General features: G+C 50.0%; 1 protein-coding gene across 1 annotated transcript; it reads right to left on the bottom strand.

The window, feature by feature from the left end:
* Positions 1-960: 960 nt before the first annotated feature.
* Positions 961-11,634, bottom strand: LOC147239280 (bone morphogenetic protein 2). Its single transcript, XM_086195650.1, has 6 exons — positions 11,475-11,634; positions 2,772-3,076; positions 2,304-2,443; positions 2,101-2,217; positions 1,843-2,032; positions 961-1,425 (listed from the first exon to the last, which is right to left on the bottom strand). The coding sequence occupies exons 2-6, from the start codon at positions 3,046-3,048 to the stop codon at positions 1,010-1,012; spliced, it is 1,140 nt and encodes a 379-aa protein (XP_086051776.1). The 5' UTR covers positions 3,049-3,076; positions 11,475-11,634; the 3' UTR covers positions 961-1,009.
* Positions 11,635-18,138: the final 6,504 nt, after the last annotated feature.

The following is an 18,138-nucleotide window of genomic DNA, read 5'->3' as shown; positions in this document are numbered from 1 at the left end:
GTTGCTGTTAGCTGTTAGCCGCTACGCCGGCTGCAGGGTTAACAGCAGATGGTGACTTATGCCATCATTAATCAGCAAACTTGAAAACATTTTCTGAACAAACACATGAAAAGACTTTATTCTGAGCCTCAGCCTCCTGCAGTGCCTAACAGCAGCAGGAGAAACCAGTTGTCTTCAGATTAACTTCATCATTTCAATCTGGACGCTGACGAGTTCTCATGTCAGTGCTGTTCTACACATCCAAGCTCACTGAGGAGTAAAGATGTCGTCCTCCTGCTCTTTGTCTTCTGGACTGTTTCATAATGGCTGATCTGATTGACTGAGAATATTCTGGGAGGTACCCTGGGAACTCCTGAGACCCTGAATCTGGAAGATGTCATCCTTCAGTCGTTGAAGTGTGAGGAGCGTCAGTCGCCATCAGGAACGACCCAGTGATGCAGACCTGCAGGTCTGGTGGGGTGGGGCTGATGTGGAGGAAGTGGAGGAGGATGTGGAGGAAGAGGAGGAGGAAATGGAGGTGGAGGAAGAATTAGAGGAGGGGGAGGAGGAGGAGGGAGAGGAGGCAACCTCTTCAGTCATGGACTCAGGTTGTCGTCACAGGGCTCAGAGGCGGAGGCGCCAGTGACATCAGAGGTGCTGCCTGTGATGAGGAGCTCTGTCTCAGCGGTTCCAACTAACACCTGACCCAGGGTCCTGAGACCTCGCCAGCCATCGGGGAACATCGACGGCGTGGTTCCAGTGACATCAAATGGCCTCAGATGTTCCCCTGAATCAAATGGTGTAAAACACTTGATTCTGGCTCATTCAGGCGCCTCCTTGCTTAGGTCACCTCTGACATCACTGTGACGGAACATCAACCCGGGCGCCAGCTCCTGGTGTGCATGGTGTTCTAGACTCTTCCATCTGAACCAGACAAACGGCTACAGACAGCGGTTGAGGCACAGGTGCTTTATTTCTCAAAATAAGACAATCTCTCTCTCTCATAGTCCGGGTGGTGAACACGGAGCCGTCAGTGGCAGCCGCAGCTCAGCGCCACCATGTCGTCATACTGCTTCAGAACCACGTTCTCTTCATCGTCGAAATATAACAAACTGATGGACTGGAGTCTGTCGGGCACGCAACATGGTGCACTCACGTCGTCTGAGGACAGCTTCAGCGCGTGCATGATGGAGCGCACGGTGGCGTGATTGGTGGCTCGCAGGTTTCCGCCCAGCGGGAAGGGACAGGAGCCTCGGCAGTGGTACGCGTTGTATCCTCGAGGAGAAATGATCCAGCCTGACCAGCCGATCTCCTCGAAGTCGACAAAGAGAGGAACTCGCTGGCAGGACTGGGCGTGGCCATGAGGTAGGAAGGGCGGAGCTCCGCGTCTCTTCCTGCTGCGCTGGTGCTGGAGGTCATGTGATGTGGCTCCAATTTGGATTTGTCCTGCGGGAGGAGGAGGAGTCTGGGTTAGGATGACTAGGAGCCCAACATGGACGCCGAGGCTGGTGAACATCTTTATAATCATGCACTAAAAGACAAACAGCCGTCATTGTGCGTGATCTTAAGATGCACGCATGTCCGCCGTCTGAGACAGGACCTTGGGTCCCAGAGCAGAGATGTGCCGGCACCGGCGCTGACTCACGTTCGACACAACAGCTGTGACCGATGAACTCGATCAGAACCCAAAGTTGAAGCGCAGACGTGACTTGATGGAGGCCGACTGACTGTGACATCATCGGTTTGACGGCGTCTGCTCAACTGCTCACGCATGAATGTCTGACCCAGATGGACCCAAAGGAGTCCGTGAGTTTGATTCCCTGCCTGATATCATTATTTATTACATGTAAATTCTTGTCCTACCCAGCTGGGACCGGTTGGATGCTCCGGCCCCCCTGTCATCGGAAAATATGACCAGGTAGGCGTTGGCGTCTGTCAGCTGTCCGCTCTTCCTGGCCAAGGGAACTGGCGGCTCCATCCAGGTACCGGAGGGAAGTGAGGTCACCACCAGGATGCCGTTGTTCTCCTGGCTGTTTCTGATCCACTTGGACACCTGAAGGTTTCAGAACTGATTAAACCTGATCAGAACACCAACGCTCACCAGGTGATCGATGAACCCACCGTCTGCGTGACATTGAAGATCTCCCACCCCTGCGTGTGCAGAGGAACCAGCCTGGAGGTCACCAGGTTCCCCCTCCAGGGCTTCACCTGGCTGTCCAGCACCTCGTACACATCCACCTGCAGACAAGCACACCTGCAGATCTCAGTCAAAGCTCTGGGATCCACCGGATCCCTGCGTGGCCTCTCACAGCTCGAGAAATTACCTTATAAAAATGGGGCCTGAAAGACTTCCTGAGGGAGAACTTGTGTTTCCTCCGGAACCAGCGGAACTCTGCTCTCCTCAGGCTCTCCTCGCTGCCGAGGGACGACAGGTTGAAGAAGTGGAATCTCTCGCCCACGCGACCTGTCGGGGACACACGGAGCCGCTGTTAGAGAGGAGGCTGGCCGACAGCAGCTCCTCCCCCTCAGGAGAACAAACATCAGGAGTCTGTCTTTGTCTCTGGAGGAGGTTTGAGGAGCTCAGAGGAGGCCTGAGCTAACTTGAGTCATCTCAAACGTCTTGGACCGACAGAGCTCCCCGCGAAGATGACGTCACACACATTTAAAAAAAATATTTCAAATAAAAAGGAGAACAGTCATGAAAAAGTTCACAATCAAATCACAAAACGAGTGAAATCAAAGGTGAGAGGGACCCAGTCCCAGTCCGGGGGGGTGGGGTGGGGGGTACTGACCTTTGTCCTGGAAGCTCCGCACCACGCTCCCCTCCAGCACCTCCTCCTGCCTCCTCGGCCCTCCGTTCGCCGTCACCGCGTTGAACAGATCCAACATGAACTGTGGTGCCTTCCTGTGCGGGGCCGGACCCCCCCGGGTGGAGTCCCTCTGGTGGAGCGGCGCGTGCGTCTCGGTGTCCGCACCGCGCCGCTGCCGCGTCTCCGGGAGGGCCAGCGGCGTGACGCGCGGCAGCTGGAGGGCGAGGACGAGCCAGACGCGCAGAGATGCTGCCGCCATCTCAGCCGGGCGGGAGTGAGCGGGACACCTGCGGGCGCAGGGATGAGCAGCGACGCTGTGATGACGGCCGTGATTGATGACGCACACAGAGGAGAGGTGAGAATGACCCGAGACTCGGCGACAAAGAGCTGAGCAAATACACAGCTAATGTCCCGGGTTTGTGCGGGGTCGAGCCCGTCAGCGGGCCGCAGTTTATTGCTGCCGCTAAATCAGTGGGAGTTTAGAGGTCAGAAGAGCGTGGACGAGCCGCTCCATCCCGGCGGTTTGTGTCTCAGGAGCCACCAGATAAAGTTCCTCCGTCACGTGACCTCGCACCGGTTGCCTGTTATCAGTGTGAGGCCAGTTGGGGGAGAGCAAACGAAGAGCGGGCCGTGACGCACGCGGGGCGCATCCGCGGCTGCTGCTAGTGCGCACATTCACGCAACACGCCCGCGTCACCGACCCTCGTCCCTCCCTCCTCCCTCTTGCTCTCTCCCCCTCTCACTCCTGTCTCTCCTTCTCTTTTACCTTCTCTCTCTCTCTCTTTTGACTCTGCCCCTCTCTCCCCCTCCCCCTCTGTCTCCCTTTCTGTCTCTTCTCCTGTCTCCCTCGCCTCTCCCCCCTGTCCCTCTCTCTGCTGCCCCCCAGCCTGTGACGTCTTTAGTCCCTGTTAATGGATCTGAGATGATCTCTAATCAATCAGAGGTAACAAAAGGGATCAGATTGATCAGCATCATCATCGTCCTGATCAATGCCAGCTCTCTCCCCCTGTTGTTGATCAGGTTACACAGGAACGATGATCCCCTCATTGAGGGGCCATTACTCATGTTTAGGACCTGGTGATGCCCCCCCCCCCCCTTCCCCGTCAGTCCGATAAACAGCAGGATGGATTGTAGCCATAAACTCTGGGGACATGGTGACACCAGCAGCTCGGCCGATTGCGTTTGCTGGCACATTCGTTCTTCAACTTTTTCATTGTGAGAGTCCAGAGGTGGCGGCGCTGGAGGCGTCGGCTTATGAGAACCGGATGTCAGCAGAAGCGGCAGACGTGGGCGTCGGCCTGTGGCCCTGCAGCTCCTCAGGGGCCTCACAGCTGCCCATGATGCTCCACACCACATGTCTCAGGTGTGTGGCTGAGTGGCCCAAGAGCACGCATGGGCCAGCTGGGGGGGGGGGGGGTGTCCCCGTCCCCGTCCCCGTCCCAGTCCCTGATGTTGACACTGACCATGTGCTGACCACAGATGCACTTAAAGGGAAACCCGCCTGCTGAGGACCAGCAGCCTGCTGCACCTGCCGAGGTTCCACACGTTCATACACGTGTGGATTCGTTTCCATATTCATTCATTTCCATTTTTTCACAGACAGCTATTTTTCAACTTGTCTCGATGTTGCGAGCAGTTGAAGGCTGTTGCTAGGCGATGCTAGCTAGAGGCGATACTCAGTAAGAAGCTTCTGGAACAGCTCAGCTGGTTGGAGCGACAGTGCCAGCTGGCTGTGCTGCTGTGAACCAGAACCAGAAATGTTAGTTCTGATCTCCAGTCCAAGTGTCAGTGGGTCACTGATCATCTGGCTGGATGAAGGAGACCTGGATTATCTCAGAGCACCTGCAGAGTTCAGTTTAACTGTTGCTAGCCGTTATTAGCTTCCAGCTAAATACACATGGCTGGCTCTTCCTGCATTCTGTAGTCTCAAAGATGTGATGCAGGAGGGAACCTAATGAGCTGAATAAACTAAGACTCAAGTTTATATAAATATTTAAATCCAGAGATGCTAAGAGCTTCTACCTGCTGGAAGCTACATGACAAACGCTAAATTTGTTAAAACTCCAGTGTTGTGTTGACACAAACTGGAAGTGAGGAAGTTACAAACAGAGTTGAGGAGGAAGACGAGAGCCGATCCCGGTCTCTTCACACACGTGATGTTTTTGCTGCTGTTCCACTCATCATGATGCAGCTGCTGACGTACGTACCCTCCGTGTACTTAGCTTCTCATAGCATGTTAGCAGAGTCGGACGGCCATGATGTTGGCTGCTGACATTTTCCCACTTCATTTTCTAGCTGCATGAACTGACTAACAGTGTAAAACCAACATTTTACAGTTTTTTTCCACAGATTATTTGTTGCCTGGGCGTGGGGCCGTCCTGGAATCTCCACTGGTTGCTAGGCAACAGTGACAGTGACTATACCCTGCCTGGACGCATGGATTGAGCTGAAGCTCTGCACGTTAGCAGTGCTGAGTTCTGCTGGAGCCTCTCTGTGCCCTCTGCTGCAGTGTCAGCTGCTGGGCACCAGGGGAGGCTGTTGGCTCGGCCCGGTGGGCAGGCATGACTTACAGTGAAGCTCAGTTTCTGTTTCAGTGTTCAACACATCTGACATGACAAGAAGAAGCCTCGGCTTCACGCTCCTGGGGCTGAGCGATGAATGCGTTTTGGTGAAACCCCCTCAACTGCATGAAAACTTGTGCTGAGTATTTGACCTCTGCTCTTCTGTCTGGTGGCAGCAGGGTTCACCGGTTGGTCAATGTTATAGGCTACCTGTTTAAATGTAGTTTGGGTTAGTGACCCCCCCGCCCACCACCACATGTGACCAGAGCATCTGTGAGTTAATGGCGTCACCTCATCTTAAATACCTGCACTGCAGTAATTAGCGACACATGGAAGCGTTTGTCGCGGCTGCTGCACCTCTGACTGCATGATGAAGAGCAGTGTAACCACTGAAGTGGAAACACATGACAACCGTCTGGGCGTCGCCACCAGGGCGCGTGTTTCCCTCTGTTGTTATCGCTGCTCTTCAGGTGGAAGCGCTCATTTGCGGAGGTCAGCGTTGTGGTCGATGCCACCATTGATACTGCTAATTATTTTTGCTCAGATATATTCGGGGGGGGGGTTATTGCTGTCATTTATGTTTTCCTTTCAAAACAAAAGCAAAGCTCCTTTCATGGCAGTGACAGGTCTCTCCTCAAGCCCCACAAAATCAATCAATCAATAATAAAAAAAAATCTGCTTTGTATTTAATTCTGGGCGGCGCAGTGGAGCAGTGGTCCTCACTGTGGCCCCCCAGCAAGAAGGTTGTGGGTGGAGCCCCGGCTGGAGCACGGGGTCTTTCTGGGTGAGTCTCCATGTTCTCCCTGTTCCTGCTGGGTTCTCTCTGGTACTCCAGCTTCCTCCACAGTCCAAAGACATCAAGAGGGACCAGGTTAATCCAGACTCTAAATTGACCGTAGGCGTGGCTGGGAGAGCCAATGGTTGTCTGTCTCTATGTGTTGGTCCTGCCATGGACTGGTGACCTGTCCAGGCTCCACCCCCCCACGACCCTTACTAGTAAGGAATAAGCGGAAGACAATGAATGGATGTATTTAATTCTCCTGAAATCCATGAAAAAGGAGAGAAAATGGGATCCACCAAAACAAAATCCTGGATCCTGCTGTGGGAGGAAGCTGGAGTACCAGAGAGAACCCAGGCAGGAACAGGGAGAACATGGAGACTCACCCAGAAAGACCCTGTGCTTCAGTCATGGACCCGATGGGCTCTCCCCCCAGCGCCGCAGGGCCGCCTGCTCAGCACGGCCACCTCACCCCTCTGGTATTAAGGCTGCCAGACGCTACTTCATCTGGCGAATTGTAGCGGTGAGATATTCCCGTCATGCTTGTTTCCCTTCTCGCTCTTTGTTCATTATGGTCCAATATTTGTCGAAGAACGTTCACCTGCTCCTAATTAGACTGATTCTTATCCTGGTTGGCCACCTGCACAGTCTGTGTGTGTGTGTGTGTGTGTGTGTGTGTGTGTGTGCAGGTTTATGTTGTTTCACCTGGCCCGTGCATCTTGCTACCAGCCCATTAGGTCTGAGGGCTGCTATCAGAACCACGCATCTCCTTCGTGTTCTATTTGTGTAAACTGGTTAGAAAAATGTTGATCATGAACGATGTGAAGAAAACCTGATCTGGTTCCGTTTGCTCTCTCCAGGTCTGCAGCCGCTGCGCTGCATCACCTGAGACTTGAGCTGGAGGGGAATAATAACTGCAGTATTACTGATGCAGTACAAACTCACAGTACATGTTGGGATATTCAAGGTTCCAGAATGTGGATGCAGTCATAACGTGGCTGGTTTTCAGCCATATTGGAAGCTGGAACCTGCGTCAAGGTGCAGACAGAAGAACAAACCTTTAAGGACGCTTTGGCACCTGAGGCCTTGACCCTGGAACCCGGATGTGTGAAATCAAACCGGACCAATTAGCAGATGCTAAACTTCTCCAAACGGCACCGAATCCACTAAACCAACATGATGTAACATGAGCTAGCATTTAGCTAACAGTGGATACCGATGCACGGGCAAAAAAGCGTCATGGTTGAGCAGACAGAACCCCTAGGTGCTGATCCGTGGCCTCCTGCTCTCTCAGTGGCCTGGGATCCGGATTAGGGATGGTAACCTGATCCGGGCTGTTGCTCCTGTCTGAGAGGAGTCGGCATATGGAAATCATCCACTGTGTACATCCATTCTTCATCATCACCCTCCTCTCCTTTCTCTGTGTAGCGCCGAGCTCCTAATGGGACTCCGTTTGACCCGCCAGACATTTACACGCCGCAGTCCTCGACACGCTTTCATCCTCCCTCCACCCCAGCAGCAGGGTTCAGGAATGACCTGGCCCACCGGTGCCCCAGAACTCCAGCAGGAGCCTTCAGAACTCTTCACGGCCTTTTCTGATGGTATCGAGGTTGCTAAGGCTGCTTGAAGAATGTGTGTGTGTGTGTGTGTGTGTGTGTGTGTGTGTGTGTGTGTGAACACTTTTATTGGAGGGATTTATTTAGTGTTTATATAAAGTGTGAGTGAGACAACTGAGGCCAAACACAGAAAACAATCTTGAGTTTCAACCAACATGCGTTTGAGGAGAAGCTGATAACAATTTGGTTTGAGTGCAATTACATTTAATTAATGACTAAAATATATTTTACAACTGCCAAGCCCGATTTTTATAGTCACACACACACGGGGGAGAGAAGTGTGAGGCCTGGCTGTGGAGCAGCTACTGCTCCTTTAATGGGTCATTACATCGGGGGAATGTTTATGAGCTCCTAGGCCTTCATCAAGTTTCTCTCTGTCAAATCTCCAGCGAGCTTATTGACTTTGACTTCGCCAGAAAGTGTTCAAACGTACATGAAACCCTGCGTGATGCTCCGCCGCGCTGGCGGAAACTCATTGGTTCTGACGGACTCTTGTCCCTGATGACATCACAGCTGAGGGACAGGAATGAGGCCTCGGGCGCCAACACGCAGGATGAAGCGGAGAGGAGACACTGCACATGCACATCAGCCAGCACGTCTGTCACTTACAGCTGCGACCTCATGATCCAGCACACGTGTGAGGACAGAACACGTTTATTCACTGATGCGTGTCCCCTCTCAAGCACCAGGGGGCGCTGGGACCCCTTAGTGAGCTGCTGGCTGTCAGACACTCACAGCTCATCTTTGGTCACGTGAAAAACATTTCTGTCAGCAGCCAAACTTTGGAACAACAGATTTGAATTCCAAGGCTCAAGACAGCGTCCACTTTGTCTCTTTGTCAAAGGAATGTTTGTATTTTAAAAGTCTTTTTTTTTTAGTTGGACTGATTGAAGAAGCTGACTTATTCTCTGGTTGTGTGAAGGTTCTGAGTGTGTGTGGGAGTGTGTGACCCAGGCAACGGTGCCGGTGAAGCCTGGTACTGCAGTGGGAGTGAGAGTGACACCAGCTGGTTTGGCCCCTCAATCACACCTTGACTGGTGTGGACGTAAACAAGGTGCAGGCCGCAGTTCCACTACTGCTTCCTGACTGCGACCACTGCATGTCAGTCCGCCGCAACGTGAGCCCACTACTACCTACTAGAGGAAAGGTCCAATCACACCTGTAATCCGAGCCTCGTCCCTCATAAAGAAAGATGTCTTGACTGTGGCTCTACAGGATCGTTTTCTTGACGACTTTGAGGAAAATGTGAGTCATCGTGTATCACATGACACTGCTGACCAATCAGAACTGTAACAGGAATTACAGCATGAGCGAGGAGTTCTGGGTAACGGAGTTTATTTACTAATTTGTACGTTTTCAAAACTGAATTCCTCTTTGGCTCTATTAAATGCTACCACAACATCCATTCATACAAACACAACGTGTTTACACTCACAGGAGGAAGACAGAAGTGAGAGTTATTAGACAGAAGTTAGATTTACTAAATGTTACTGGAAATATCAAATATGTTTTGGAAGTGATTTGTCCCAAGTATACAGATATTGCATTACCAAAAAGTACACAGCAAGGCTGGCCCACTGAGTGTGGATGGACACACACACACACACACACACACACACACACACACACACACACACACACACACACACACACACACACACACACACACACACACACCACTAAGTGTAGATCAGCCATGTGTGTGCTGCTGTAACTGGTCCAAGACAAACAGAGGAGCCCCGGGGCCCCACAGTGTGGACGTCCATCTTGTTATCTTAACATCTCCTTCACTCGTGTTTATGGTCGTACTTCTGGATTTATGGTCAGGAGCTCTGCTCATGTTGGTCCCTCAGAGTACTGGTCTACTGGTCCGGTAGTCAGTCCTGGAGCCAGGGGTGAACAGCATTACTGCCAGGTTAATCCACCAAGTCCCAGTGGTCAGTTTTAGCAGCAGAAACACTTTGATTCAAGGGTTACAAGAAAGTTTAACTACCATTAAAACTGCTTGTAGGACCAAAGAGAAGAGGACCGAGACCACACCCCACCCCACCCCCGTGTGGCAGCTGAGCGCTAGTTAGCTTAGCACCATGAATGGTCGTGGGTGGGAAGTGTTCGCATACCTCTGTCATATTATCAAATTCACTTTATTTCAAACTAGGAGCTCACAGTCAGAGTTATGAGCCTGCATCACTAGAACCACTGTCCTGATGAAACTGTAGTTCTACAAAATGACAACGTCTCAAAACTTCAAATGGTTTCACCCAAGCTTAGACATAGTTATGGAGGATTGCTAGCACTTACCATTCACTGCCATTCATTGTGCTAAGCTAACTAGCGTGGGTCTGCTCCCTGCAGCAGGGCCTCTCTCTGGTTCTGGCGACAATAGGGGCCTCCTGAAAGGTTGAGGTGTTTTTTTTAGAGATGGTTGATGATGTCATCGGAGAGATTCTCTACCAGCTTGCTTATCACTGTCATCCCTACAAATTAAAAATGAAACAAAATGGAACAAATCAGTTGGAGATAAACGGCTTTGATTTCTGTCTGAAGGTGAAAATACCAGAATTTGTCAAAAGCTGTCCTTGGATTAAACGTCCAAACTGAAGCGCAGATTCTGGTTGTGTTAATCCATAAAAAGTTTGTTGAAGAAGGAATACTTCTTAAGTACCCCCCCCCCCCTTTTATCATTTCTGGCATCGCTGGTGTGAAATTCTCTGGAGGTTTGGCAGAATGTGTGAAATTTCTTTGGTCTTCTGCAGCTTCCCCCTGCAGTTTCATCTGGCAGCAGTGTCAACCTTGTTGTTGCTTTGTTCCAGCGAGCGGGAGAGGAAAGTTTTCTTCTTGCTCTCATCGCGCTGAACAATAAATACTGAGCTGAAATGACTCTGAATGAACTCCGTCTCTCAACTCTTCCCCCTGGTGACTCACAGCTATGAATCATATTCATGAAGAGCCTGAGAGCAGCCCTGCTGTCACTTCAGCAACTCTCTGTTTGCGATCCTAAGTTCCCCTGCATTCTCCCAGAACGGTTCCTTTTTACGTTTCTGGAAGTGAGGAACCCAAACGTTGGCCGCCTGAAGAGATGAAGCGTTGATGACATCATTTCTAAGACAGAATCAGCGTTAATTCCTCAAGCGTCTGAATCACAGATTAGGTCAGTACGAGACCAAGCTGGGGTCTGGGGCCCCTCGGGGGTCCGGGGACGTTGGTATTCACACACGTCCAAACGGAACTGAATCTGTCGTTTTAATATGAGAAGAAGATTTCCAATGATTTTCTTCTTTTCTGATCTTTGATCCAGTTTATTTTACAGACATTTTCTTTGAAATTCCTATGAATTTGTTGCAACTTTCTCCACATCCTTCTTTTTTAACAAACTCCATCAGCAAGAAAAAGAAGTTACCAAATGCAAAAAAAAAACAAAAAACAAAAACCCCATTGTGTCAGGTAATTACTTTCGAAAATTAAAAAAAAAAAATGTAGACATTAATTTTTACCACTTTGTGTCAGGGGCTTTTTGAAAATCAAACTTCTCCAAGCAGATAAAATTTGTCTTTCACCAGTCCATGGCAGGGCCAACACATAGAGACAGACAACCATTGGCTCTCCCAGTCACACCTACGGTCAATTTAGAGTCTGGATTAACCTGGTCCCTCTTGATGTCTTTGGACTGTGGAGGAAGCTGGAGTACCAGAGAGAACCCAGCAGGAACAGGGAGAACATGGAGACTCACCCAGAAAGACCCCGTGCTCCAGGACACTGAGTGTCCAGCTTGATTCTGAGAGGAGGACCTTCCCCTCAATCCTCCACAGGTAGAGCTGGGAAACGTCCAGCTGTTAGAGAGGAGAGCCATCACATATATTCTTCTGTGTGAGAGACTCTCGAGGGCTAAAAAGTTCTGAAGAAAGAGAAGAACTCTGACAACCCACAAGTTCATGTGAGTAGAATGTTTCACAGATTAATTGGTGACAGGCTGGCTTTCTGTCCCTTTAAAAGAAATACCTCAGTTATCAGCGTGTGACGTTTTATTGTTTACTGCTGTAGTTCACAATTTGACCTGATGGTGGCAGTAAAGTATCATGTAAGAGGTCATTGCACCTCTCAGCAACGTCCATGTCCATGACTGGAGGGAGAGCAAAATCAGGTGGACGGCACACACAGGCTCCCCGAGACACCCTCAGCTGTATCTGGAATGGGAAACCACCAGTCCAGCATTCCCAGTCTCTGATTCTCTTCCTCCACATTCCCAGCTGGATGGGACGAAATTATCGCAGTAATCACTTTGATGATGTTTTATCAGACTATCATGGAGCTCAGTCGGTGCAGAACTGACAAGCTTTTTTGACAGTTTGTGTGAAGCCAGGTGTTTACACACACACTCACACACACACACACACACACACACACACACACACACACACACACACACACACACACACCTCATTAACACAACATGAGCGTCATCGTCCCTGAATGTTTTTAATCAGGTTTAAACCTGTAGTTGCGCATCATCTCAGGCGGTCTGGGGCTCGTGAGTCCGCCTACAGATGCTAGCTCGATGTTAGCAGGTCCTTGCTAACCTGACCACTTATTGGCTACTAAAATGCTACTTTTGCGCAACTGCCATGAAAACTGCATTCCTTTAGTCCTGAAGTCTCAACTGATGCTGCAGGATTCATTCTGGGGTCGGTCCGGTCCATGAGGGGTCCTGCAGGTGTCTCACGCAGACTCAGCGCACTGCTGGTGCCCACCGCGCGTCTGTGGGTTTGTTGACTGTGCTTGTATGGAGCCATTTTCAAATGCCTGGAGGACGCCAGCGCATCAGGAGGGAAGGCAAACAGACCAGCAACCAAACAGCAGAGATCGTCACTGCAGCGGCCCCGACATCGACGGTACACTCAAGTGTGTCTCAGCTCCTGGACTACACACAGTTCTACTGCAGTACTAAACTCTTAGTACTGCCAGTATAAGCATAAAACACTAATTCAGGTTGTTTATTCGAGGCTCATTGCCAGTATTTTATCAGTGTTTTTCTCCTTTTTTTGAGGAATGGCAGCGTCTGACGTCAAACGCGACGCTCACCTCAGCAGCTGGGAGCCCAGCGGAGGGCTGACTGGTGCATCAACTCTCCCCAGCATGAACTCATCATGCGTGTGCAGATTTTGCCCTTCAAACCTCTCTTGGCAGTGCCTTCCTCGGTCTCTGTCTTGTTCTGGCTGTTTCTTTCCTACGCTCTCACACTTCCACCCACCGTCAGTATCTGCCCTCGTCAGTTACAGTACATGATCTCAGGGATTATCAACCAGCAACGCTTGGCGCTGGTTAATGATGTCATCATCAGGTCCTGTGGGGACGCTGAGGTCAGCCAAGGAATGATAAAGTGCCTTTGGTTAAACACTCGAGTCGTGTTGTTAACCCCAAAATTGGCAGTACAAACAAGATTACTGTGTTTTTGGAGGAAGTCAGTCTTCAGAGGCTTGGCAGTGGTGCCGTGCGCTGTTCCAAGAGTCTGGGTTTCTGGTGGTGGGAATAGGAAGATGGGTACAATGTGGGATAAGACAGAAACACAACCTCAGAGGCAGAGACATCCATGGTGGGAAGTCTTTGCCGTAGGTCTGTGCCACATCCCATCAATTACAACAAGAAATAAAGCTGTGATGCCTTCAGTAATGTATCGCGACGTCTTAATTTAGCCTTTTTTGTTACAGTAAACCCTCAAATCTTACGTGGTTTGCATCAATCTGTATCAGTATTTTCTTTTTGTTTCTGGGGGAGCTGCTTCACCCCCAGAATTGTGTTTGGCCCCTGAGAGTGCTGCAGGGATGACATATTTTTGTAGGCCTACTTGGAAGTTAGCATGCTTATTATTGCTGTGAAGGAGCTACACCAGGGTCACATGACTTCAAGGTCACCGCCACTGAGCTTCAGGCTTCTTCTGTTTCCCCCAATGACCTTTAATGACCTCCATGACCTCTGTAGGCTCCTCTAGACTCTTGTTAGCAACCCAGGTTTTTAAGACTCCACCAGTCTGGTGTTTACTGGTGGATCTGATGTAGAACTGAACCAGTCTGGTGTTTACTGGTGGATCTGATGTAGACCTGAACCAGTCTGGTGTTTACTGGTGGATCTGATGTAGACCTGAACCAGTCTGGTGTTTACTGGTGGATCTGATGTAGACCTGAACCAGTCTGGTGTTTACTGGTGGATCTGATGTAGACCTGAACCAGCCTGGTGTTTACTGGTGGATCTGATGTAGAACTGAACCAGTCTGGTGTTTACTGGTGGATCTGATGTAGAACCGAACCAGTCTGGTGTTTACTGGTGGATCTGATGTAGCACTGAACCTCCACCATCCACCGGTCTGGTGTTTACTGGTGGATCTGATGTAGACCTGAACCAGTCTGGTGTTTACTGGTGGATCTGATGTAGGACTGAACCTCCACCATCCACCAGTCTGGTGTTTACTGGTGGATCTGATGTAGAACTGAACCTCCACCATCCACCAGTCTGGTGTTTACTGGTGGATCTGATGTAGAACTGAACCTCCACCATCCACCGGTCTGGTGTTTACTGGTGGATCTGATGTAGAACTGAACCTCCACCATCCACCGGTCTGGTGTTTACTGGTGGATCTGATGTAGAACTGAACCTCCACCATCCACCAGTCTGGTGTTTACTGGTGGATCTGATGTAGACCTGAACCTCCACCATCCACCGGTCTGGTGTTTACTGGTGGATCTGATGTAGAACTGAAGCTCAGACATCCATCAGTCTGGTGTTGACTGGTGGATCTGATGTAGAACTGAACCTGCTAATAGCTTCAGCTGCTGGGAACCACACACCACCAGCCTGGAGACAACAGAACCAGATGTTCCACTTCTCACCTGCAGGTTTTAAGACTCATTCCTGCACCTCTCTGTCGTGACCTCCCTCCTCTCTCAGTACAGACGCCATTATCTTATTTTGGCATAAATACTGAGCGTCAGCCGGTAGCCTGGCTTCATCCAAACCTCTTTTCATTGTTTATTTTGTCTGCCCAGAACAAGACCAGTTTTAGGGATTATTAGGTACTAATGGAACCATTTCTAAAGTGAAACACAACAGGCAAAACCTGTTTTTTCAGGCACTGGTCATCTGCCATGAATGTGCAAACCCATATACTGAAGGTACGTTTCTTCTGGACAACAACTTGCTAATACCAGCTCACATCTGGCTGTTACTGAAAAGAGAACTGCTCGAAGCAGCGGGGTGCCGTACGCAGGGACACAGGCTTCTATCACCTCCTGGGTCACTGTAGCACCGCTATTTGTGGCCTGGTTCCAGCGCGTGGAACTTCCTCACATCACAGCATCTACAGAGCAGAGACACACAGCCAATCACTGAACAGGTGTGCTGGTAGAAGGTCACCATGTGACGCAGCAGAAGCAGGTACGCTCTTGTCTAAATACAGTGTGCAGGTGTATTGCTGGCCTGCAGGTAAGCCCCCCCCCCCAATTCCTCACCTGAAGACTGATGTTGGCCTGAGTCAGCACGTAATCTCCCTCAGCTCATGACCGACACCCACAGCCCCACCAGGTGTGTAACATAGGCTGGTTGGTCTTAACAGTGTGTGTGTGTGTGTGTGTGTGTGTGTGTGTGTGTGTGTGTGTGTGTGTGTGTGTGTGTGAGAGAGAGAGAGACCCTTGCAGCTGCAGTGTCACTGACATCAGCGCTGTAGATGTCTCTAATTAGAGCCCAGCACCCTGTCATCACACACTGCCGTTATCCCTCAAGCAGCTGTTTTACACACACACACACACACACACACACACACACACACACACACACACACACACACACACACACACACACAGGTGTCCTTTGCTGAGCTAAGTTATAGCAACAACCAGTTGCAGTTATAGTACATGTACTAAACACCTGATGTTCGTAGCGTGCCAAGTGAGCCGCAGCGCCACTTCGTCCTGTGCGAATTTCGTCTCTGTTCTGCTGCAAACAGACAAACATGTTTGACTTTGGCTCTGACCTCACACCTCCTTGAACTTCCTACCACGTGAGGCTTGATGCTTCAAGTGCAGTAGGAATTGTGAATAACAGGACACACATGAAGTGACCCGGTCCCTCATTCTAACTTTGGGTGGTGTGAGACACTGATGCCCAGCCAGTGTCTCACCTGTCAGGTGTCAGCTGGTCTCCGAGCCACTGCCAAGTCCACCATCTGAGGCATCTGTGCCCCTTTACCCGCCCGCAATGATGGGAATAACGGCGTTAAAATAAACGGCGTTACTTTTGTCAGTAACGGGTAATCTAACTAATTACTTTCTCTATCGTTACAACGCCGTTACCGTTACCAACACGTCGTTACTAGGCGTTACTGAAGCGACTCATTGAAGCTACCATCCGACTCGGCTCACAGACACAGGAGCCGCAAATGCATTTTTTTTTCTCCTTTGATGGGGGGGGGAGGGGAGGGGCGAGATAAGTCTTGACAGAGTAAGATTTCACATTGAGCCAACCAGAGACATCGGGTGGGCGGGTGTTGACGCACGAACCCAGCACGTAGTAGCACACACACAAACTGCCAGAGACGGCGAGTCCGCAGTCGCTAAAGACGATGTTTTCAAGATAGGCAGGACTTTACCTTCATGGAGGTTCAAGGTAACGATGTACATGTTGAGTGAACGTCATGTCGTCCCAGAGCGAAAACAAAGAGGCTGTCAACGTCCAATGTGAGCAACTCCAATTTGATGAAGCGCCTCTCGACAGCCCTACTCTTCTACTACCCTAGAGACCAGAAACACCGTTGACACCGCTAATGGTGAAAGCAAGCAGGTGCTGCTAACGTGACCTCCGCTAACAGAGAAGGACAGGAGCCACGGCATCCAAGCAGCCAAAGCTGGATTTTTCTGTCCTGCTCCACAAAAACTTGTGACACAGACAGAACTTAACGAACTGATAGGCCGTTATGTTGATGACAACAAGCTGCCGTTGTCAGCAGGTGGTTCACCCTCCTTCAGAGCCCTCATAGGCACCAGAAAGGTATTTTCTAAAAAAATAGAAACAAATTCTTTCACATTTTTAAACTTGTCAGAAAAAAAAATAACGCAATTGTTACTGTCCTTGGTAACTAGTTACTTTCATAGTGGAGTAACTCAGTTTCTAACTCAGTTACTTTTTGGGAGAAGTAACTAGTAACTATAATAATTACTTTTTCAAAGTAATGTGCCCAACACTGCCCGCCCGCTACACTTTTAACATATTTGCCTGTCTGTGCTCCTGGTCTCTTTGGGGACTACATTCTTCAACCGAACGTCTGTGTTGCTACGTACACGCCCAGCCGTATCTGCCTGTGCTGTATTACACTGTCTAGTCGGTGGTACGACAGCAGCGGCTGTGTGGAGGAACTCAGAACAGGAAGTGTTATTGTTAGTTTGTTTTTAGCTCAAATCAAATTGATGGTAATGATTGTTGGCAGCTCTTCAACTCTTGGTGGTTCAGTATTTGATGCCTTTAGTGGCAGGAATTCTAACCCTGGCTGGAGTTTCAGTGTGACACATTTAGTTGAAGGTTCCTATCGTTGGTGGATCTCCACCAGCCTGACCCCTGAGCAGCAGTAGCACCGTAGCAGCCAGCTGCTAACACATCAGGGGCTGACGAACCTGGCAGGATGCTGACTGTAGCAGCTGGTTGTGATTCAGCCACGAAGAGAGAATTAAAGAAAAAAAAAGGGCTCTGAAACCACATGGGCCCATTGTGCTTTAACTGTGATCCGGGCAACGGTCTCTCCTCGGGCCAAATGGCTTCAAGATCTCAAGCGTCACAGCTCAATGCGTGATGCATCTAAGGAGAGACATTTGGTTTCCTGAACAAAAGCTTTCGCTCTGGACAATATTTGACACCCTCTTGTGACGTATTTTAGCAGAAGGTGAGAAATGAGGTGCAGGATTGGCGTTGCAGTTGTGGTCTGTTTTTGCATTAATGCTCTGCTAATGTGGCTAAAACTGAGGGCTTCAGTGGAAGCGCGAGCCAGAGCAGAGCCACCTGCACAGTTTCATGCTCTAACTCAAGATTTACAGCGAAGCACATTCAGCAATCCTCCTTCTGACTGACTCACCTTTGTAAGAGAGGTTACAGGTGAACCCGCCGCCCAGGCAAAGGCACACGTCACTGCCGATTGATGATTTCCTTCATAATTACAAGTTTGGCTCCGCTTGAGTTCGCTTACAGTCCTGAACAGCACGAACCAGAGCTGTCAACAGATGGTGGAGATCATGTGATGCAATAGAAACCCAAACTTTTCTCGTCAGTGAATGACTTTTCATTCCTGTTAAGATGAGTCTTCAGTGGACAGACATTCAGGAAAGGTGTCAGGCTCATTTGGCACCAATTCTGTTGTTTCA

Source organism: Aulostomus chinensis, chromosome 23 (assembly GCF_037954235.1).
Source record: "Aulostomus chinensis isolate RoL2024-O1b breed Wild chromosome 23, RoL_Achi_v1.0, whole genome shotgun sequence".
Classification (NCBI taxonomy): Eukaryota; Metazoa; Chordata; class Actinopteri; order Syngnathiformes; family Aulostomidae; genus Aulostomus; species Aulostomus chinensis.
The sequence above is the reverse complement of the archived record's forward strand: the minus strand, read 5'-3'. Positions and strand labels throughout refer to the sequence as shown.

What these genes read in the sequence shown, in the direction of transcription:
- LOC147239280 (XM_086195650.1), bottom strand. Translation starts at nt 3,048, where the DNA reads ATGGCGGCAGCATCTCTGCGCGTCTGGCTCGTCCTCGCCCTCCAGCTG. An exon ending in TCAGGCCCCATTTTTATAAG is followed by an intron (nt 2,218 to 2,303) that starts GTAATTTCTCGA and finishes GCTTGTCTGCAG; the next exon opens with GTGGATGTGTACGAGGTGCT. An exon ending in TCTTCAATGTCACGCAGACG is followed by an intron (nt 2,033 to 2,100) that starts GTGGGTTCATCG and finishes TGAAACCTTCAG; the next exon opens with GTGTCCAAGTGGATCAGAAA.